The sequence below is a fragment of the Notechis scutatus genome, chromosome 2, assembly GCF_049901735.1.
Source record: "Notechis scutatus isolate UNSWTSFEM ecotype Mainland chromosome 2, rNotScu1.2, whole genome shotgun sequence".
NCBI classification, from domain to species: Eukaryota; Metazoa; Chordata; class Lepidosauria; order Squamata; family Elapidae; genus Notechis; species Notechis scutatus.
In genome coordinates this window covers 181,628,837-181,653,819 of record NC_142010.1, presented here as the reverse complement: position 1 = coordinate 181,653,819, position 24,983 = coordinate 181,628,837, and the positions used below count along the sequence as shown (strand labels likewise).

At 36.6% G+C, this 24,983-nt stretch overlaps 1 protein-coding gene across 5 annotated transcripts in view; it reads right to left on the bottom strand.

Moving 5' to 3' along the window:
* PALM2AKAP2 (PALM2 and AKAP2 fusion) overlaps positions 1-24,983 on the bottom strand; it is a 248,614-nt gene that overhangs the window by 168,980 nt on the left and 54,651 nt on the right. For all 5 annotated transcript variants that reach the window (XM_026672320.2, XM_087957561.1, XM_026672319.2 and 2 more), the window contains exon 3: positions 13,686-13,816. In XM_026672320.2, coding sequence (XP_026528105.2) covers positions 13,686-13,816 — 131 coding nt within the window. The remainder of the gene's footprint in view (positions 1-13,685; positions 13,817-24,983) is intronic.

Sequence of the window (24,983 nt, the reverse complement as noted above, 5' to 3'; positions counted from 1 at the left end):
TATATAACTGTGCATTGAAGGATTCACTTGATCGTATTATAACAATGAATATATGAGCACAGTGTAACAAGTATGTGAAAGACAAGTTAATAAGGATCCAACAGAGAGCCAGGTATAGTGTACCAGTAGTTGGTACGGTGGTCAAAGTACCAGAGTAGAACTGAGAGACTGTGAGTTCTAGTCCTACTTTAGATATAAAGCCATGTGAGTGACCTTGGGCCAGTCCCTCTCTCTGAGCTCCAGGAAGAAGAAAATGGCAAACCACTACCAAAATCTTGCCAAGAAAACCACAGGGACTGCCTACATAATCACTAGGATCTAACCCTGACTCGAAGGCAGATACAGTACATACACATACACCCAAATCAAAGTTCCATAGATGAAGAAGACAGAAAGTAGTGCAAAAAAGTACGCTCTGCATATGATGTAGTATAAACTCAGCCATTTTTGTATTACTGCTATGAAGTGCTCCTACAAATAGTCTTCAACTTATAACAATTTGCTTAGTGACCGTTTGAAGTTACAATGACACTGAAAAAAAAGTGACTTGGGACCGTGTTTCACATGTAGGACTGTTGCAGCATCCCTGTGTTCACATGATCAAAATTCAGACACTTGGCAATTGACTCATCTTAATGAACATAGCAGTGTCTCTGGGTCATGTGATCATCTTTTGCAGCCCTCTGACAAGTCAATGGGGAAGCCAGATTACCTTAACAATCTTGTTACTAACTTAAAGTTGAAAAATCAACGGTTAAGTTGATTCACTTAACAACTGTGGTAAAAAAAAAAGGTTGTAAATTTCATTTAACAACTGTATTGTTTAGCAACAGAAATGTTGGGCTCAGTTGTGATAATTAGTTGAGGACTGTTTGTATTCAGTCTCAATAAATGTTTTGGAACACATGGGTATACATATATAGCAACTGTCTTTAACACTTTAAAGCAATCACATCTTTCCTCAGGTTCATATAAGAGCACTGTAGAATTCTGGGAACAGATGAGATTGCTTTTAAGATGTTGCAGAGTAGTTATGTTTGTGTTCTTGTGTGCAATGAACCACCTTCTGGAGACTGAACCTGAAGTCCAGCCCATTTTTCTATGCTTCATCAAATTGTTTCACACTGGAATGGGGCAACTTGCTGCAGTCAACTCGATGAGGCCAACTCGCCACCGCCAACTCGCTGTGGGACAATTTAACAATGCAATTTAATTATTTAAAATAAATGAAAAATTATTTTGATTTTTGTCATTCACATTTCATTCTGTCCCTCTTTTTGCATCCTTTTTTAATGTTTCTATTCCACCATTTCTTTTAACACTTGTCCCACAGTGAATTGTCCCACAATGCGTTGACCATGGCATGTTGGCCGTGGCAAGTTGGCTGCGGCAAATTGTCCTAGACCCATTTCATACATACAATCCTTTAACAGCCAAGCTGATAAACAAAAAAGTTATTAAAAACTAGCAAAGGAGAAACATGTAATTTTCAGTCCTACAAATGTCCTTTGAAGCATTGTTGAAGCAGCTGGCCTTTTGATGTCTGTGATAATTCACAAGCAATTATTTACAAGCTGCCACACCTGGAATGGAACTGCCTTCCTAAATTTAGAAAAATATTTTTTACAGGCAGCTGCAGAAGGTGTCCACTGAGCCTCCCTGAACTCTGTTCAGGCTCCACTGCAAGAAGCCAGAGAATTCCAGTTCACACATTTACATGCCATTCTGAAATTACTCCTGGGAAGCCAGTTAGTCATTGACTTAAGAGGACAGTTAAGCCAACTATTAACACACTTGAATTTCTACCTCACCTAAACTGAGGGAAGGAAGAAGATTGGTTAGTGCACTTTTAATACCATTTCATAGCCCTAGAGGTGGGCAACTCATATCTATTACACTCAGATATCAGCTTTGCCACCAATGAATTTTGAGCCAAGAAATCTCAGCACAAGCCAACCAAATAGTTTTCTAATTTTGGAAGAGAGTACTATATGTGTACTAGACAAATTTCCGTATCTATGTCACTACAGATAGATAAAACTTGTTCACATATACATCTATGAACTTCAAAATATATGTATATATTTCACATTCTTATCCATCCAATATCTATATCATGAAACTGCTATGGTTCAGGTTTGAAGGTCCCCTTTTAACAGAGCTTCGTATGAAGACATCATTCTGAAATTAATTTGAATTTGGAGCAGAAATTTTGGTTTGGAACATCTGCAGAAATTAAAGAATTAAAAAGTAATTAAAAAGTAAGGATAGAAATGTGGTACGTTCAAATTTTAAAATGAACTCGAGGAATTAGCACAAAACAGAAATTTATTTATAAGGCAAGTGCCTGTAATCTTTCTGATTACATTGTGATCTCAAAAAGAGATCACAATGTGCACAGAAGTGGAAAGTGCATGCCAAATAATTATTATCATGCCAAAATGCATGACCATGAGGAATATCTCTTCTTGAAACACAGGAGAAATATTTGTAAAAATGAATGTAAATTCAGTTTTTTTAAATGTAACCAGTTCTGGAAGCATGTTGAAATTACAGTGGTACCTCGGTACTTGACTGCTTCAAAACTCATTGAATTTGGTATTCAACGCATTTTGACACGAAAATGTTATCCCGGTACTCATGGTGTTTGGTACTTGACATGCTGCAAAAGGAAGTGGGGGACAGCTGCAGAGCACAGACAGGAAGTCGGCCATGCTGGGAAGGTAACTGAACGTAGGAAAAGGGACAGATAGGAAATCCTGCCTAGCCAAAACAAAGTGTCAGAGGATAAGTCGCATACTTTGTTTGGTGCTCATCATTTTTAGTACTCATCACGCCTCCTGGAACCAATTAAGGATGAGTACTGAAGTACCACTGTATAAGCTTAAAGTACGAACCTTGGTATTTCCACTAGAAATTTGTTAGAATATTACTGTTAGCAATTGTACAATTACACCTATAACTACAAAGGGAATCTCTAATTTAATTTTATTAAGTAGACATAGAATACCAGGAATACTTAAAACAGGAAGAATGTATGTACGATAAAAGAATGAGACTGCCACACCATAGCCAGTCTAGCTTTTACTTATTAATGTTCTTTTTAATCTGAATCTTGGACATGGCTCGGACTGATAGGTTCATACTTGATTGAATTGGATTTGGTAAAAAAGAAAAAGAAAAAGTAGAAATAAATATATCAGCCTCTTTCCAGCCTGTTTCACAAGTCTTTCATCCTTCCTTACTATTTTTTAAAATTTAATTAATCTCCAGATTAATTTGCATAAGAATTTAGAGGTATTATTCATTTTTTTTAAAAAAAAATCTGTAATTTATATGCCACTGAATTCCAAAAAGATTCTGAACAGCTGACAAATGATGCAAAAATAAAATATCAGGAAAATAAAAATAAAAACCTAAGCTGAAAACCATTATCAGCCAATTTTCCTATTAGAAACATTTTTGTATAACTGCTTTAGAAGTTCAGTTTCTTTTGCATCCTGCCACATACGCATTTGCAGCAAAAAAGGGGGAAAGTTGCAATAAAAACTGTCCTCTTTTTTCTATGATCTACCTGTTTATCTCTTCAGCATTCACATCTTATTTATTTCTGTTTACTTTAGCTCTTTGTAGTATAGGACATGTTTTGAATACAGGTTCACAACCATTAGGAAGTTTTTTTTTAGAAGGAAGACATTTGAATGAAAGCTACAAGCAATAAAAATGATAGGTTAAGTCCCTATTTTTAAAGCTATAGCCTTTTTTTTCCTTGTAATTCTGAATCACATTTTTATGACCACAAAGAGGTCAGCAGATTTGCATCTTGGTTATTATTTGAGAAGCCAGCTGAATGCTGAATATTGTGGAGAAGTAAGAGTAATAGTTGGGCCATGACAATAGATACAGTCCAGCATACTTCTTTGACATGTCAAGCAGTTAACATGATGAGTTAGAACCAGGGAGACTAGATTCCAGTCCATAGTTATAGAAGTTCACTAGATCACTCTTAGTGCTCCAAGGAAAAATAAAGGAGGGAGCAATATATATGCTGTGATCAGATTTTGGAGGGAAAGTGGGATATATATCGGATGACTGCATGATTTATTTTAGTTCTGAGCATGGCATGCAAAAAGAATGAGGAGCTGCACACAACTCTACCACCAAGACTGCTATGTGCATTTGATTTGTTCAATGCAAGGTCGGACTTGGGATTCAATGGCTGTTTGCTCAAATACACAGAATTTTCTGTTATCGTTAGCAATTCTGCTTCCTAAGACTTTCCCAGCAGTACTGCTATAACCCTGGGCAACTAATTTTCCACAGTGTTTTCTTTCTTGCTGAAGTTAATCTAATATTTCAGAGCACCCCAAGCTATCCATAAAGATTTCCCCTCACAAACTTTTCACAGATCAAGCCAATTCTATTGGACTTACTAAATTCAGCAGCAATATGAATTTGTTAATGTTATGAGAACAATAAATAAACAAATGGAAACAATGATATCACAGAGAATGTGTGGATTTCCCCTTCCTGGGCATGAATGAGGGTGATTGTTTGTGTTCCCCAGACTCCTCCCCTCCCCACAGTTGTTATTTTTGCACTATGCACGTTCTGGGAAAACGATTCTCTACTTTGCCTGAGCAAAGTACCACATAAGGACTCTTCATTCATTGGCACAATTAGTGAGTTCTGTGCAGACTCTGTGTTTTCTTTATACATTACATTTTCTGCAGGAGGCTGTGTTCAGCAATAACCCCCACCCCCGGGCCTGTTGTACAGCTATGGACACCCTGCGTTATGCATCTCTGTTGGGCTCCATTGTGTTCAGTGTAACCACATTTTAGTCAATGAGACACTTGATCCTTTTCTCCACTGGCGTCATCCACAACTATGCAAGTGGTAAATACTATTTGGACTTAGTTACTAAAATGCATAAGATAACTGCACTTTTTGGCACACATTTAAAGGTCTAGAAAAACATTACTTTGAAAAGGGTGACTATAGATGAAAGGGGGACTGCATAATTAATGGCTCACTAAGCTAAATGTGGTGGTAAACAGGCACTAAACATTCTCCTAATTTGCCAGTTGCCAAGGTTTGTTATCTATCTGGAACATTGCAACATATGAACATTGGCCTCCAAATGGCTTGCTCAGTCTTGGCTCTCAAAACTGTAGCTTTTCTTGGGCCCCAATAATACAAAACTTGAATAGCAACTTCCATCTTGAGCCATTTTTCTAAAATAAGCCCAAGGGTTGGCATCAACACTGAGTCCAAGTAAACTGCTGAGGTCTTAAAACTGACCAAAGTTTAAGCATAGTCTGGATGAACAAAGGGGTTGCATTTGTTTTGCCCAGTTCAAAAATCAGCTTCAGCCAGAGAAAGAGTTTATTAAGCAGCATTGATGAAGATTCCTATTCAGTACAGAGTTTAAGAACTCAACAGAGCAAGAGTTGGCATACTTTTAAAAGGGCTTATCAGGTTTTGTCAGATAATCAGTATGAAACATTCAAAGCAGGGGTGGGATTCAAATTTTTTAACAACCGGTTCTGTAAGCAGCACCAGAATGTTTCCTTCCTGCCTTCCTTACAGGATTAGGCCAGTAATTCCTTCTAACAACCAGTTCTCCGAAATGCTTAGAATGTTAACCGGTTCTAGCAAATAGGTGTGAACTGGTAGAATCCCACCCCTGATTCAAAGCCAATAAATGGAAGATTCCTTCAAGTTCTACTTGTAATTCATCATGGCTTAAAGAAATTTCACTCTAGGGTTTGTTTTCTTCAAATGAGTTAGCATTTTTTAAAGATCAGATGTTATCGAACACAAAATTAAGTATTGCAAAACATGCATTTAAGTAGCAAATAATGCCTTAATCTGTATGATTTAGAAGTAGAATTATCTAAAAGAGTAATGGGAAGGGGGGGGGGGGAGGAAGGAAGAGAAGGTTTTATTCCCTACTGTTTGCCTCAAATGAGTAGGAAACTCAATTAGTATCTGCAGAACACAAATCTACTGTTGTGATAAATGAATTAAATGTAAATTTAAATAATGTAAGATTGTGTTTGCAATAATTCCAACTCTATTGGAAGTCAGAAGTGATTAACACAATTGTTGCAACTTATGATTTATATTGACTGTTTCCCAGTATGATTGATTGCTTATTGTACCCTATGACTATCATTAAGTGTCCTACCTTATGATTCTCGACTCCTGATGAATGTATCTTTTCTTTTATGTATACTGAGAGTATTTACATCAAGACAAATTCCTTGTGTGTCCAATCAGACTTGGCCAATAAAGTATTCTATTCTATTCTATTCTATTCTATTCTATTCTATTCTATTCTATTCTATTCTAGTCTAGTCTAGTCTAGTCTAGCCTAGTCTAGTCTAGTCTATTAATCAGAGTAAATTTTGATCAGTTAAAAATTCCCCAAACACCTTATATCTGTCATTCATTATAAGAATTACAATAGCAGTCATAACTTATAAACTTCATGGATATCAGTAGAAGCTTAAATCCTGTTAAATCAATTAGACTTTTAATACATATATATTTAATAAGGCCCTTGACTCTGGCAATTCATACAGTTGTAATGGAATGACTCTCCATGTCTAACTAATTCTAAAATGTTTGGGTCATAGTTTGCATATCCTGAAATCAGTAATTATGTACTGCCTGGAGATATGAACAAATTCAGTTGTAATTTTCCTCTGATACGAAAAAAAATTGTAACATTAATGATATAAACATATGTGAAGTATTTGGGCTGTGTTAAATCCCCCAGATTCAAACAATTCTATTAAAGATAGTCCTCATTTAGCAATTACTTGTTCAACGACTGTTTGAAGTTATAATGGCACTGAACAAGGAGATTTTGTCTAGAAAATAGTGTCGCAGTGGCTCTGCAGTCACATGATTGCAGTTCAAGGCACTTGGCAACTGGCACCCAATTATGACAGTCAAAAAGTCTCATGGTCACATGATCACTATTTTCAACCTTCATTGGCTTCATTATACTTTCTCCAACAGAAGCAGCTTGGCTTTTAACACTGGAATATACTGCATGGTGCATTGCAAGGAGTAACTCAGAACAAGATAGATTCTTGCAAACCTGCTTTCCATTTGTGAGAAGAAAGCATGAAGCTATCATATAGATATTTTATTGTGTCTGTGAAAGCTCCAAAACTTCTGATACATCTTATCGAAACTATGGATACACAATGGTTGTGTAGCTGTCATTTCAGATGGAGAAATATTAAATTTGTTTTTTTTATATTGTACTTAAATAATATTAACTTGCACTTTGTGGACAAATAAATGAATTGCAATACAACTCCTCTTTGATTTATATATTTTTCCCAATTCTGTAAATGTAGTTCTCACATTAAGAATTTTATCTCAAAATATTTTTATCAGGGAAAACTGAACACAGAAATGTGGAATGTGAAAAAAATATTAATGAAACTCATAAATCTTTTTCATTATATGAACACTTTAAAAGCTGAATGAACCTTTTAATAAAACATTATAACTGCATACAAGTCCCCATCATCACTTCAAAGCATAGTAATTCATACTTATGTACCTAAAATATAAAACTTTCCAATGTTGTGCATTCAAATTAAATGGAATTTGAGGAATTTCCATATTGTGAAAACCTGCAAATTGGACATGATTTTAAAATGCTGTGAAGGAAGCTGAAGAGGTAAACTCCCAATTTTCCACGTTATTCCACAAAATAACAAACCATCTTGTGGAGAAAATAATCCCAAGAGATAAACTGACATTACAGCAAATACTCCATCGAAAACTGAAGTGTTTAAGAAAAGTTCAATATAAACCATAGTTTCCCCATTTAATATTACTCTGTATTGTGTAAAAAAATATCCATGCATCATACTGGGTAGAAGTAGGTAAGAGGTTTAAATCCAGCATGTACATTAGAATTTACAAGTCAACATACTGGTGACAAATCTCTACTTCTATTTTAAATTGAGAACTGATGTACATTCTATGAATATCAGATAACTGCCTAGATCAGGCCTGGGACTTCTTCGAGTTTTTGGAATTCATTTGTCCCAGGTCATTTAGTGGTTGCATCATCACATAACAATGCTCCTTTTTAAAAAAAAAATCAAAATGCAATTTAGAGATGTCAGCCCACCCATTCACTCAAAACCAAGACTCATTCATATGACTGCTGCATTAAGTAATTTCTTCCAGATACACCGAAACAATTGTACTATAAATAAAATTCCATGTCCATCATATTGCATTGAAGAAAATATTTTAGTAGAAATAATTCAATTATTTTTAAAAAATAATTTTATTAAGCTTTTTAATAGAATAAAAGCAGTATATATTTTAAGTTGAAAGTAAGGATAAAGAAAAATAATAAGTGAATAACTAAAATGGAAAAAAAAGAATGTCACAAAGAAGTTTCTTCTGATTGTCTTAACAGTTGTTATAAATATATTTATATTTTACCCTCTCTAGATCCATCATGATTTTCTTCTTTCCATAATCTATTCTCCCTAATCATCAAATCCAAAAATCACAATTTCTTTCTTTTTCCAGAAAAAGATCCATAAGCAAGAAGCAATTCAATTCTTCAACCATACCTTAGTGGGCTATGCTTGCAAATACAGTCATCATGTATCTAGCAATAGATTATAGGAATGAAGTACTTTATACATTGATCCTTGAGGAGTGAAACTACTAGTCTTCCTTCTTACATATTTAGAGATCATATCATCCAGCCAATCTTTCTCAAGACATGAGAGTTAACTTGGTTAAAAAAAATTCCAAGATTCTCTGAATCAGGGGTCGCCAACCTTTTGGATCTCAGGGACCACCAAACTCATAATTTTAAATCCCGTGGACCAGAGACCCTGAGAAAATCCCAAAAAAAGTCTGCAGGAAAATTCCCCACCCCGTTTTCAATCGTTCTTTATTTTGGATCGCAGGATACCATCTCCAGCTTCGTTCTTAGGGGGAGAGAGAGGGAGAGAGACTTTTGGCTTCATGCAAGGAAAGCAGCAGAAACAACAGAAGTCTTTCTTTCTCTGCCCCAAATTTCGCCAGAAATGAGTCTTTGCTGGCACAGTCTCTTGGAGCCGGATGCCTTGCAGGGTCCCAAAGACTCATTTCTGGTGGAGTTTGGGGGAGAGAAAGAAACTTTTTCTGCTTTCCTTGCGTGCAGCCAAAAGCAGAAGAAGAAAGAAGCGGAAAGAAGCAGCCGATGGCCAGGAGAGGCATGTGGGGCAAGTTCCCCCCTCCATCCTTTCCCCCCTCCGCTCACTACCTTGTGTTGTTCACAATGCAATCGATGTAAGCCTTGTGATCCCATGGGCCATATGGGTGGCGCAGCCTTGTGTTCCCGCACAGCCTGGAATAATTGCTTTGAGGGGTGCTTTGGGGATGCCATTTCTCTGCAGACCACTAACATTTTCTTGCAGACCACCAGTGGTCCCCGGCCCACTGGTTGGTGACCACTACTCTGAATGATGAATTCAGCTCTCTTTTAATCAATTCTTGTCTCACACAATAAAAATTTCAGCATTTATAAAACACATAGGCTTTGAGCATATAGTTATTTGTTTATATATTCTTTGTGTCCTGGTAGGACTTTATCAAATATTAGTACTGAACCAACTATCTTATTATTTTATATGTTCTAAATATTATGTGATTGTAAATGATTGGTGTTTCAAAGGGCTCTCCCTCTGGACTTAACAGCTTCATAGGGAAAGCTTTTGATAATATACATTATTTTGTTTCCAGAGGATCACCCTGGATGTTTACTTCAAAGTCATGCCCTAACTCTATACTCTCTTTCAGTGCCGTTATCTGTAAATTTTAGTAAGTCTTCTACAATATCTTGATTACAAAACCAAAACTCTAGCTTCATTAACTGAATTTTTCTTGTCCTGTTGTTGTTCTATAGTCTTTCAGAGGAATTTCACTCATATTCTCAAACTTAACTCTTCTAATAATACTGCTATTTGTTTTTCTCGCCAAGTCTGGAATATTTTCCATTCGCTCTATGGCATTATTCCAGGGGAATTATATGTGGAAAGAATAGCCAGCATCGCAGCTGGCATTTCTCCCCTACAGTGTCTCTGGAACAATCCTGTTGTGTTGTAGCACAATTCTTAAGAAGGTATTCTAGGAAAAAGCAAGATGGTAGCCCCAGTATGTCCCTCCCAAGTCCTGCTGTACTGCCTCATCGTAATGGGTGGAGGGTATTTATGGGAAGGATGAGCAAAGAACATATTCCAAGCAGTATTATCCAAGACAGGGATCCCCAACCTTTTTGGCCGCGACCCGGTACCGGCATCAGCTGGGCGCCGCGACCCGGTGCCGGCATCAACTGGGCGCCGCCATCTTTTTGACGAAAAGATGGCGGCGCAGCCTCGGTGAGCTTTTTCGGGTAGAAATGGCTTTCTACCGGAAAAGCTCACCGGCGAGCGCCATCTTTTTGATGAAAAAGTGCTTCCGGTGAGCTTTCTGCCCGGAAAAGCTCACCGAAGCACTTTACCAAAAAGATGGCGGCGCCAGCAACCAGTGGCCCGGTAAGAGTTGTTCCGCGGACCGGTATTGGTCCGCGGACCGGCGGTTGGGGACCCCTGATCCAAGACATGAGGATCATCCCACATATGCCCAGTTAAAACATGCAGACACATATATTTCTGTATATTTTCCAAGAAAATCACATGGAAAGAAAATATAAAATTATTGACAATATATTGCTGAATGAAGGGACCCCTCAAGTTAGATCACACTCTACATGCTACTGAGGAAGAGATGAGGATCTTTTCGAATACTAACAGTATTTATGATGTATCTAGATTAAAACTTTGGGACATCTAGTTGCTGACATTGCCATACAGAAAAAAAAATCCAAAGCTGCAAACACAGAATTACAGTAGGAACATGAAACATAAGAAGCATAACCACGGAAAGCTCAATATAGGAAAGAGGAAGTGAAACAATGATAAATTGACTTCTTAGGCATCAGTGAATCTTTATTAGTATTATTTAGGGTATGAAAAACAAAGAAGCATTTTTGCTTTTATAGTTAGGAAGGGTATAGCAAGAACAGACTTCACTACAAAGCAATTAATGACTGAATAGTATCGACTAATTCATGAACAATCCTTTATCATACAGATAATTCAAATGTAGGCTGTAATGCTCTACAGATGACAGAAGATCTGCATCTATGATCAACTTCAATTTGAAATTGATAGAAGATGCTGTTTCTCACTGGAGACTGGAATGCTGAAGTTGGAAACACGAAAGAGAAAATATAGTTGGACTGTATGGTTTTAGAAAACCAAAATGCAGCAGGGGACCAATTTATCCATGTCTGCTACTCCAGTGATTTCTTCATAACTAACGTAGTCTTCAAACAATCAAAATTAATCCTCTATACATGGACGTGGTCAGATAGAGTATATAGAAATCAAATTGAATATATTATTGCTTAAAAGAAAGATAGAGGAGCTCAACTATATGGCCAGATGCTGACTTTCCTGATCCTAAAAGCGTTTTGCTTTGTTAGGAAGGGTATAGCAAGAACAGTATTTCACCTTTCTGATTCTACTGTTAATGCTTTATTTTGTGTGTCAAGAACTGCAATGGGTTTGTTGTTTTCTGCTCATTTTTCAGGTCATTTTTTTGTGCAGTTCTCTTCTCTTATTGTATGTTTCTTGTACTTCTACAGTATGTATTTCTATGGCCTTGCTGCTCTACTACATTCTGCTTTTATTCATTCTTCAAGTGTCTTTTTTTTCTATGAGCACCAATTTTCTCCCTAAAAATGAGAGATTTTATGTTTTATTCTACTCCTGCAAGCAGTTCTTTATTCTGGATTCTTCTTTTGTATTTCTTCATTAGATTTCAATGCTAATCTCTCTTTCTATGGCTAGTTTGAAGATATTTTGCAGAATAATGTAAGAAAAGACAAGTTTCCTCATTTAACCAAGTGGGATCAGAGATGGTATTCAGCAGGTTCTGACCAGTTCTGGAGAACCGGTAGCGGAAATTTTGAGTAGTTCGGAGAACCTGCAAATACCACCTATCCTGTAAAGTCTGTCTGTCTGTCTGTCTATCTGTCTACCTACCTACCTAGCTACCTACCTTACAGGATTTGCAAGATGATCAAAGAGCTAATTTGCTTTAAAAATCTAATTAATAAAAATACTTTTTTCTTCTGCAGGTTCCTTTACTTAATATTTTTGAAGAGTTTGTTTTAATTAGAAATAAAATAATACACATTTAGTTCATAAAGACTTAGCAACCTTGGCTGATCTCTTAGGAAAGTTTGGCTTTTATTAATATTTGAATTAATAAATTGGTATTTGAAGTCTATAATGCCTAGGAAAAAAGTAACATACAGTAAAGAAGAAGTAGCAAGATGGATGGAGTAAATTAAGTGGTAAGGACCTGAAGGACCTGGTTGGAGAAAGCTTATTATGGACAAAATCTATGGATTTGGTTTCTAAGACTAGACACCAACCTCATGGCACATAATCAATTAATCAGTTTATATTTGGACCAGGGGCCATCAAAAAATCCCAAAGCTCCAAACTATACTGATAAGATTAAAAAATAACTCTAGAAGGAAGCAGTGACAAATTATTTTTATCTTATCAAAATAAATTATGTCCACATAACTAACAGGGATTGAGCTCAACTCATTGGAGGTTTCATCTTAGTTCATTTTTGCAGTTTATATCTTCTCTAATGTAGAGATGAGAAGTTGACATGTCTTGGTTCTAGATCATGTAACATTACATTAATGCTCTGTTCAGATTACTGTCATTTTGCCACTCTTGGATATTTTTCTCGAAAAGGGATTTGTATTATGAATGATATGGAGATACAATTTTCTGAGTAACCATAACATGAAAACAAGGTAAGAGTCTTTCTGAGCATGCTCATAAGTATCAATAAATCTGTCAAAGCTTGGATCAACACCTAGTGAGAAAAGTGCTCATATTCAAGACAGTAGCTGGGATAAAGTAAGGTGATGGTGCACTAGCAGTATCCTGAACAACTTTGTATAATTTATTTCCAATATTCTACTAGGTTGCAATAAAAATAGGAGACAAAGTATTTCAGAAATATGAATCTGACTCCAGTGCTTTTTCTCATTTTCACTGCAATCCTATAAAAATATCTTCAAATATAAACCCCTCTGATTTTACTTCCAAGCAATATACCTTTGTACCTTTAGGCCTCTTCAAACTCCAGCCAGAATTCCTTTTCTACATCAGATATGAGTAATTTATGTATTTTCTTCTTGATCTTCAGCTAATGAGAGTGCTTTTCTCCAACAAACATATTACTAGCCAATTCAAAGAAGGTCAGCAGCATGCACTATTTTTCAAGCTATCCTACACTTCAAGAGCCGACATGAGTTGCAGTTCAGCAAACTCCTGGAGACCACAGGTTATTAATGTAATTAATAAAAGAGATATCATACTTATTTTTAATCACCCCCCAATGAAATCATTAGTTTATTCATAGATAATGTCAATAAGTCACCAGCCTTGATGTTTTTTTAATTTCCAAGCATTTTTGTTTTTACATTATACTGACCACATAGTTACAAGAGGGCAAAAAACGGGCCTCAACCATTTATCCAAGATTTTTTAAAAAAGATGTGAACCTACCTATGGATGTTGCCTTCAAGCTTTTTCACTTTCAGCTCATCTTCTTCTGACTGTCTCTTCCTGGCTTCTTCCTCGGCCGGAGAACTTGCAGGAATTCCCTGCATCAGCCATTTTTCCCGAAGAGCTTTTGACTAGGTGAGAGATAACAGAGGAAAGAAAGAAGAAGAAGAAGAAAAAAGCACACAAGATATTAGAAGTGACATTAGAAGAATTCAGCTCCTAAATATTTGATAACCCTTCTTAAAGCTACCGGTTAGTGCTTCCAGCATTAGACCAATTCATGACTCCCTTAAGGAACTAATCTATATCCCTGCTCAGCCAAGGTGTCACATCTAATTTATAAACAAAAGGACTGTTGATTTTATATCTGGAAATAAGTGAACAACTAGTACATCCAGCTATGAAGTAATTTTTAAACAAGCAAACTAGCATGATTAGATATGATTAGAATGAAAAGAAACTTATGCATGAAATTGTGTAAAAACAACTATGCCTGAAAATGATGCAATTAATGGAAAGCACTCCAAAGAAGTAAGAACAATTACTGACAAATGGTACTTACTGGCAATCCACTGGCATCAATTCGTTGTAAATGTTTCTTTATAAAACTTATGCCATTCATTCCAATGGCTCTGACTAGCTTACAAATATATATATACTGTACATAGCCAAATTTCTAAAATAATGTAAAAAATGTAAACCTAATGTTAAAACTAAATGGATTTATCTATCCAATGTTTTATGAAATTCTTTCTGGTTACTCTCCATACATGAAAGATTCATGCTTGGTTAGATTCCAACTACTGGAGGAGTAATAGAAAGAACGCAGTTGACCTTAATCTGCAGCCTTGTTAGCATATCTATGGATTTTGATCCAAGCAACAATGTTATGAGACAAGTCCTAATTGTGTAAGATAATAGTTTACATTTCCAGCAACAAAGCAATCATAACTGATTCCTCTTTGATATATTGTGAGGTATCCAACACACAAGAAATAACCTATTCTGTTGCACTAGCTACTTATTAGAGAGCCAGTTTAATGTAATTGTTAAGCCACCATCTGGGGAACTATCTGGGGAAACATGAGTTTTAGTTGCATTTTAGGCATACAGCCAGTGGCGTGACTTTATTTTATTTATTTATTTTATTTATTTATTTGATTTGCCAATTGTTTACAAGATAATAAGTATAAATGTATACATAGTTGTGAATACATGAAATGGTTACATATAAGAAAAATAAAAGAATAGGAGAAACAATAGGACAGGGACGGTAGGCACGTTGGTGCGCTTTATGCACGCCCCTACAGACCTCTTAGGAAAGGGGTGAGGTCAATAGTAGACAGTCTAAGGTTAAAGTTTTTGGGGTTTGGGGAAGAAACTACAGAGTCGGGTAGAGTATTCCAGACCCATACAGTTTCTATCAGCCCTAGGAAAGAGGCTATTGTTCTGAAATCACGCCAAGAAAACTGCAGGAATCAGTCCAGGCTATCATCAGGAGTCAATACTGACTCAAAGGAGCCCAACAAACAAAAAAACCTCCTACATATTAAGTTTTAATGAACAAATCTAAATTCAGAGTTTTTGAAACAACCTGTCACTGATTTGCAGGAACAGCATAATCAAACTCGTTATTCATTTGCAACTTTTCTATTTAATAACATATTTGCATTCCTTATCTAACTTTGCTTTTTTATTCTTCAAGAAATATACATTTCTCTTATACAGATATTTCTCATAAAATCTTACGGGTAATCTTCAAGCAAATGCATTTATTATATTTTCCACATGAAATCACAAGACAAATACTTAGTGGGTACTATGTCATTAAATATCTAGCAACACAATACACCCAAGTAGGCCAATGAAAATTATCATAACTTTCTTGGAGGTTGGAGATGTGTTAGGATTGATCATGGCTTATTAACAATGCACATTAATTTTGAGGAAAAACAGTTGTTTCTTTAGAATAAGGTGAGGAAGTCTTCCTGCGGAGTGGCAGGAACTTTCACCTCCCTTAAGCTGAGCCAGCTTTGGAAATGAGAGCAGAAGGCTCAGGCATGGTTTAGTTAAACAGACGCTGGCACAAACATGGCCCATAACTTCAGCACAGTCAACTTGGTTCTTCGGCCTCTGCCTAGGCAGTTTTCCCAAGTGGTGCACGTTCTCCTAGGGAATCAGAGTCATGTGCTAATGAAGAAAGGAAGAAGAGGCAGACAATCGCCTTAATAGAATTAAGAATGGGTCTACAGTACAGGTTTTTTGCATTGAGTTATCCCACATTGAATTGTCCTGTGGTGAGTTGTCCCTTGGCTAGTTTTATTGTTAAGAGGATTGAAAACAAAGATATCAAAATATATATACAATATTTGTTGCATTTATAACCAGGTTTTCTGAATGCCACATACACTCTACCTCTCTCCTATTTTATTCTTATAAGGACTCCATGAATAACTGTCAATCATGAGGTTCAGCGCAGGCAGGAATCTGAACATGGATTTCTCAGGCCTAGCTTAATACTCACAACACTGTATGACAAAGCATGACAAAGTCAATTAGGAAGTGGAATCCCACAAAGAAACAAACCGTTCTATGCAGACAAGTATGCAAGACCTCAAATATGGAAAAACAGTTTCAGAATTTCACTTTAGTTGAACAATTCTGGCGTTTTCCACTATAGGAAGAGGATTTTTGGATTCATGGTTCTATTATCTAAAGAAGTGTTAACAAACTGTATCAGCCAATAGCATAGACATAAAGGTAGCTGCTTAAGGATTCCTATAATGAAACAAAATCTAATCCGTCAAGGAATTAATGAGTATACCCTCTCAATAAACAGAGTTTACATTTTGGGGACCATTTTGGGTATTGGTTTCCATCCAGATCTACCCACCAGCTGCTGTTGTTTACAAAACATCTAACAGAAGCAGTGCTAGAAAGCTAATTGGCCATGGCTTCCCCTGGCAAAAACAAGGCCACATGGAACAGGCCTAGCTATTATAATCTCCCTGGTACCAGAAAATGACTGCATGGCCTAACTCCCAGGAGGAAGCAGCAACAGATAATTTATCTGGAGGTAGAACTGGCATAGGCAGATACTAGGATTTGGATACTAAGCTCTCCACCTCTTCAGGTTTTGTTAACCAGAGGCAAATTAAGTTGCAATGCAACCCTTTTAAAGGATTTTTCAACAGGAGATTTAATGACAAAAAGCAGGAAGGGAAACCACACAAACTTTCCTCTTTTCACCTGCCAGACTGCTTGTTGTTCCCTGTAGATAACATTTACTGGGAGAAAAAAATGCTCTTTTAAATCTGGGCTCAGAAACTTTTCTATTTTCTCTGCAAAGTTGAGCCAGTCAAGGGTGAAGGAAGGACAAAAGGAAGAGGGTAAGACAGAAGGAATGGTTAAGTTGAGCCTTGAAAAAAGATGAGAAAGGGGACAATGATAGTACTTGTGTAGCATTTGAAGGACTGCCCCATGTGAGATGGTTCAGACAGTCCATTCTGAAATACAGGATATAAATCAACTGTTTACAGGTAATCCTCGACTTACCTATTTAGCAACTGTTCGAAGCTTCAGTGGCACTGAAAAAAGTGATGCATAATGGGTCCTCACACTTATGACCATTGCAGCATCCCCACAGTCACGTGATCAAAATTCGGGAAGTTAGCAATCAGCATGTATTTACAATGGTTGCAATGCGACCGCCATTTGTGACATTCCTAACTTGCTTCCAACAAGCAAAGTCACTGAGGAAACTGGATTTGCTTAATGACTGCTTGATTCATTTAACAACTGCAGTGATCTGCCTAACAACTGTGGCAAAAAAAATTGGTTGTAAAATTGGGTGTGACTCATTGAGCAATCACCTTGCTCAGCAACAGAAATTTTGGACTCAGTTGTGTTCACAAGTTGAGGATTATCTGTAAATCCTGCCTGAATGTTTGAAAACAAAACAAGTTATCTTACAGACAGAAATCTGACAGGGCAACCAGTTTCTGAGGGTTAAGTTGCTTTACTTCGTGATGCTTTCTACATTGAGGAGATTAGACTGGCTTCTTTTAAATGTATTATGGTACAAACTTGTCTGAGGCTAAATTCCTATGTAGCCTAGCTTTCCCTACCTGGTGACAGCCAAGCTGTGTAAGACATACAGGAAGATCCATACAGGAGAAGCATCAAATAGTCCTCAAACAGAATTTCTAGCTGGGAAATTTAGAGTTTTTGAGAAAATGAGTTTATCTCACTAATAATTTCTAAAAATATTCAAAACCAATTCTTACAAACCCATTGAAAAATAAACTTCTCCCTCTACATTTTGAGATAAGGAGTGTCAATATTCCAAATTGCCTTTTTTTCAATTCTTCCTTTCGATCCAGCACTTATCCATTCATAGCAGTCCCTCAAAATTTCATTAAACTAATATTGTTATACAAGACAGGAAACTGCAGAATGAAACGAAACAACAACCATTAATGAAGTGGTGATAAATGTGTGTGTGTAAGACCCGACCATCAAGAGATGGAGATGCAAAAAGAAGCCTTTTGACCTCTTCTGCTTGCTTTTGTTTTTTTGTAATTAAAAACTTGCTGAGCCATTTTTATGGCATAGGCAAGCTATTATAATTCATATCTCCTGTCCCTCATTACCACTACGTGGGCTCTCACAATACATTGAGAATTGGGCCAGCAAGGACATATCTTTCTGTAATCTGCAACACCGACAATTCTAGTATATACTCAGATACCAGGTTCATCTTCTCCTGTTTATTATTCTGTGAATAAGCACAGTTTTGGACCATTTTTCCTCTTAAAAAAAACAAACTCTACTAGGTCAGGAGTAGGAGGATGAAGATCTCCTTCAGCTATTTTGGGAATGTGCATGTCTGTTCCCACTGGGTTAGTGCAAGTTCTTTCCCAGAGCCTGGAAAAGTACAGGAAACGATGGAAATGAATCACCAAGAGAAATGGGAGTATTCTGATGATGCTATTGTGAAATCAAAAGGCGCAGATCAGAAGCAGTTTAGCTCCTTGGAAGGAGGCATTTTGCTCACTCCCAACCAATTTTTGCTGTAAACATATATGGAAAGATATTCACTTGGAGCACATCATACAGCTCACTGTTCTTAATTAAGCTGAACGAATGAAAAATAAAACCCGCTTTGAAATATATTGCCTTCTCCAAACATATTAAAGAAATAGAGCCACTTCTAGATTCAACAGTATAGCAACAGATTTTTTTTTTTACCTCAAAAAGATGAAAAATAAATCTGTGAAACTATTTGGGATCCTTTCCTTTTAGTCTATCCCCCAATCTGCACGAAAACACTGCATAGGCCAAAATATTATGACCCTATTGCTAATATGTGTGACCTATTGCAGCTTCCCCCCCATCTTTAATTAAGATCAGCAGCCCTCCCCCCTGTTAGGCAATGGTATAGAACAGTGTTTCTGAACTTCAGCAATTTTAAAATGTACGGACTTCAATTTATTTTTTTATTTTTATTTTTTTATTTTATTTTGTCAAGAGATTATAAGATAACAGGTATAAGTATAAACATAGTTACGAATACATGAAATGGATACATATAAGAAAAATAAAAAGAAACAATAGGACAGGGACGGTAGGCACATTGGTGCGCTTATGCACACCCCCTATAGACCTCTTAGGAAAGGGGTGAGGTCAATAGTAGACAGTCTAAGGTTAAAGTTTTTGGGGTTTGGGGAAAAAACCACAGAGTCAGGTAGAGTATTCCAGACATTGACCACTCTGTTGCTGAAGTTGTATTTCCTGCAATCAAGTTTGGTGCAGTTTACCTTGAGTTTGTATCTATTGTGTGCTCTTGTATTGTGATGGTTGAAGCTGAAGTATTCATTGACAGGTAGGACATTGCAATATATAATTTTATGTACTATACTTAGATCGGACCGAAGGCGGCGCAGTTCTAGGTTTTCTAGGTCTAGAATTTCGAGTCTGGTGGCATAAGGTATTCTGCAATGAGTAGAGGAGTGGAGAACTCTTCTTGTGAAATATTTCTGGACTTTCTCAACTGTGTTAATATCAGATACGTAATGTGGGTTCCAGAGTGATGAGCTGTATTGGAGTATTGGTCTGGCAAATGTTTTGTATGCTCTAGCTAGTAGTGTGATATTACCAGAGAAAAAGCTACATAGGATTAGGTTAACAACTCTTAATGCCTTTTGGCTATGTAGTTACAGTGGACTCTAGCATTTAGATCATTAGAGATGAGTATTCCAAGGTCATTGACAGAGTTTGGATCATCAACAAGGTCTTGACTATTCAGCTTGTATTTTATTTTCTGATTATTATTTTTTTGCCAATATGTAAGGCAGAACATTTATTTGTTGAGATTTGAAGTTGGCATTTGTTTGACCATTCTGTTACATAGTCGAGGTCTTTTTGAAGGGTAGCAGTATTGTCGTGGTGTTGAATAGCTTTGTGTGATCAGCGAAGAGAACACAGTTGCTCTTAATATGATCACAGAGGTCATTTATGTGGAGTATGAAGAGAGTTGGTCCTAGAACACTGCCTTGGGGGACACCATTGTTGACAGGTACTGGATTTGATAGGACACTCCCAATTTTGACCATTTGTTGTCTGTTTGACAGGAATGCTTCTATCCAGTTATGCAGTTGTCCAGAGATACCATAAGATTTTAGTTTTAGGAGCAGTTTGTCATGTACCACTGAATTCCCCAGATGTCCCTACATCTTAAAATTGCTGAGATGTGGAAACAATGATATAGAAAATCTGTTTGATGTAGTGGTTAAAGGCACCAGACTGGAAATAGGAATAGGAGTTCTAAAGTCTTTAGGTCAGTCTCTTTTTCTTCACCTTGGGAAGAGGAAGAGGAGGATGGTGAGAAGGAGGAAAAGGCAAGCTAGTTCCAAAAATCTTGCCAAGAAACCTGCAAGGGAATCTTGTCCAGGCAGTTACCAAGAATCAAGACTGATTTGTATGCTTTTTTTAAAAAAGGAGGAAGAATGATGGAATATGTTATTTAATGATATACAGCTTCAATCATGATAGTTCAATGATATTATTTTTAAAAAGTAAAACAGCCATCACAATTCAACATTTTAAAAATGTAAAGATAATGCAGTTTTAATACAATTGTGTATCCCTTGTAGGTTGGTTTTTCCAGTGAAGGCCTTCTGAATTTTCTCAGGGTTTCCAATCACAATATAGCAAAATGCTTTAGTACTCCTCCCGCCCCAAAAATCTTGAAATTGGGGTCATTTCTGTTGCAGGACTAATTGGGGCTTTTCCTGTACTAATCCTCGTGTATGTGCCAGTGATCCCCCAAAAATGCTAAGATAGGACTAATGAAACACCTTTTTGGTGGTTGCAGTCGGTATCTGGATGACTTGCACAGGAAACTGGTGCCAGTTTTTTGTTTGTGGTCTTCTAACAGCTGGTGAAGCCACTTTTTTTGTGTTTTTTTTTGCATTTCATATGTCATTTTAACCTTTTTTCAAACATTCTATTTTAAGTACTTTACATTTTCAGTGGCCATTTACATATAATCATTGAGTCTGCTTTGTATTTTAATGTCATGACGGCTTTGTTTAAAATTGCAGGTTTTTTAAAAAAATGTTTAACTTGTGATCAGTAATTACCATGGTGCTCTGAAGAGGATAGGCGTGAAAAAAAATGATATCAAATAAATAATTATATGCTTTTAGATTTTACATTTTCAGTTTTCAGTTCCATTGCTATATTATTTTTAATGGATAAACACACACACACACAAATTTTTTGCTGAAATAATGCATATTTCAAGAAAACAGGTATGAACTACTATAGTACTTGATAATTGCTGGCACCACAGGACCAAGATTTGGCTACTGCAGCACATCTTAAAACTCTCAGATTCTTAACAAATTGATGTCATATTAAATATAAGTTAAATTAACCACTCTAACATTAATTCAGCCTGGTAATTACAGACATCACAGGAATGTCCGAAAAAATCTCTTCAGAGCGATGACGTAAAAAATATAAGACTTCCCCTGCTTAAGGTGAGGAGTCTTGAGGCCTCTTAGCATGAGGCACAGATTAAAAAAGAAAAAATCACAAAAGCCCGTTAATATGAGATTGTATAGAAAAGGCGGAAGACCTACCTAAAGGCTTCTATGAAACTATCAGGTTCATAATTTTTCCCTTCCTACCTGCTTCCCATATGTCGTAAGCAACTCAGAAACCTTCTAAAAATGCTAATAAAAGATGTAGAGTACCAAGCTGAGTTCAGCAGGTTTCTTGCTTATTGTACTGGAAACCGTCCTCCAGTTTCCCCAATATTTTCTTTCTCTGGGAAAGAGATCTCTTTTTCTTGATCTCATTCTTAGGTCGTCCTTAATCTCTTTCAACTTCATTTTAATGTTTCTCTTTGTTATTCTTAGCAGATGGCAATAGCACTTATATTATTGTTTTGGTTTTTCACCTCCCCATCACTTGACACTCTTTCTCAGTGCCTACACTTCCTGGCCAGGAAGGGAAAAACGAAGGAGGAATTGCCTTACATTGGAATTTCACTGACATGTGGAAAGGCAGGCAGATGGCAGACCGCAGATGTTTGTGGAATGACAGGCAGGTCACTCACAAATATTCTTCAACTATCTCCTGACAAAGCTAAGTGCAAGCATGCTGCACCTCATTGATGTCAACTGAGTTTTTCTTCTTTGGGAAAAAAATGGAAATGAGAGCATTTTCTTCTTCCAGCTGACCAAGAATAATTGAATACACATACATATCCAGAGAAGAATTTATTAGCATTGTACTACTTTTAAAAAAAGCCTAAAAATGGTGATCTATAAAAAATCCATACATTTTTAACGGATGATGTGTTTCTATCTTTGTGTGTCAGGTAATCATCATTTTTGGCAAAATATCACTTTTCACTGGATTTCAGACTGTGGTTGTTTTTCTTCATTGACCTGATTTCAATAATTTAACACACAGTATATTTCTAGCCAAAATCTAGGGAGGATTTGGGTTCTGGAATAACTTTTAGGGGGCAACATGGATGTAAGTAGATAAAGGTGAAGAAAAGGTGACACCATTTGCTCCGGATTTCTGGCATACACCTACTTTGTGTTGGGAGGCATTATTTTTCTCCTCATGCTTTGTATGTTTATCATGCCAAAAAGCTTGGCTGCCAAATACAGTATGAAATGTCTCTCTCTACCCGTGATGTGAATGGGCAAAGGGCCATTAAAATTAGAGCAGCCATGCCAAATTAGATCTGCAATACATCTGACCTAATGGCATTTAGTTCTTTGTCCTCCCCATACCTCAATGATCACAATGTTCCTGGACATAATAAGCAAGATGCACAAATGCATCCTTTTATGCTGACAGTAATGGTGGGAATTTGATCTTGTGAGACCATTACACAAAAGAGTCTCCTAGATAGCTTTAACTCAGCTTGCTTGGCAAGAATGACAAGACAAAATCAACAGATGACACAACAGCTTGCAATATAAAATGCACATAGGAAAGGGGTTGAATATTATCTTGAACGTTCTTCGCATTTATGATGTGGGATCAAGAAAAAAAATGTATTTGGATCTCATAGTTCCTTGGGTGAAATCTTCTGGCACTACAGAAATACAATCGTACTTTATTATTATTACCTTTATTGTCAGAGTACAACATGTGTACAATGAGATTGGCTGAGCCTCCCTTGACTTTATCCTGTAGCACAAACTCATTGTATTGTGCTAAGAGATAAGGTAGTTACAAGTGTTCACTTAGTTTATAATACATAATGTACTGTGCCTTGTTCAACAAAACAGCTCTTGAAATCCATAATAATGTAAAAATATTGATGGATGTTATAGAATCATGAAAAAACTTGCTAGTAGGTTTGCTTAAGCAAGAATAATCATTGTCAGGCCTGAACCAGGGAGGTTCAAAGTTTGTTTCATATTGGATCTCACTGGGAATCATTCTGTCTCAGCATAAGGCTTGTGACTGAATAAAATTAGGATAGACTTCATATGGGCTAATTGGAGATTTCTCTGTGTGTCCTGATATGTGCAATAACTCCAGCCTTTGCAACTACTCAGTTATTTAAAGCTTGTGTACATATTCTGTAAAATATGGAGCTATGTTCTGGCTATGCTTGAGAGAAACGAACACTTTTGGATTTGGATTATGAAGGTTTGATTTCCATATGCTGTTTAAGAAAGCCAGTGAAAGCCATTGAGTTTGCACTGCCCCACAGTATTTTGTAGAATAGAAATACTTCAGACAGTGGACCTTTATTTTTCAAAAGCAAAATGGACTTTAACTGATGAATTTCCATGCATCATCTGCCTAGACATCTGAACATACTACTTCCACCCTACTCTGCCCCTTGCCAATTGGTCACATGACCTATTTTGCACATGCTTAGAATTTTAGTTCTGATATGTCTGGATAAGGAATATCACTGCTTGTTGCTAGGTTGGAAGGGGTGTGTGTGTGAGTCTTTGCTTTACTGGTTAAATGCTCCTAGTTTGCTGGAGGAAGGAATAAAACTTATATTAAGGCCATGCTTGAAAAGACTTTACAGGTATGTGTGAATTTGTATTACCAGTTAAATTTGCAAATGTGTATAAGTACATGTGTATGTGCTTTTTTTAGGTTGAAATTTGCAAATTGTACCTTTTTACAAAGCATAAATGGATTGGGGGAAAATTAAACTAAGCACCACATTAGGGCTGGTATGGTTAAAAAAATTATCCTGCATTCAAGAGAAAGATTTTAAAAACTCTTGTGGAAATAACATCTTTTAGAAAAGGGGACAGGCAATACAGACTGTGGGTTTATAAAGTGATCCTTATCCTGCATTAAACCTGCTGATTTTAAGAATTCCCTCCAAATTAAAGCACCATTAGCCTATTGTTTATTTCACAATGCACAAATAGGGTTTGCTTCCAAAATACAACCCATCTTAGGGTTCTGTTCATTTTTTATTTTATAAAGTTTTGACTTGAATCTATATGGGATTAGATGAGTTTGGGCTTCAGCTAATCATGGATTGACTTGACTGTCACCCTTTTCTTGATGGGATTAGCTTCAATACATATCTGATTGTGGCCGTGAACTTAAGAGTCCAAGAGGACATGGTTGGTTTAAGGTCATCATATCTGGTTAGGGTCATGACCTGGTGATGTCAGCATCACATGGGTTTTGTTTATTTAGTTTGATGACTTCATCGGTTAAACAGCCAAGCCACCCTTAAAATTAGTTCTCTATGCACAACAGGTAGTCCTTGACTTATAACAG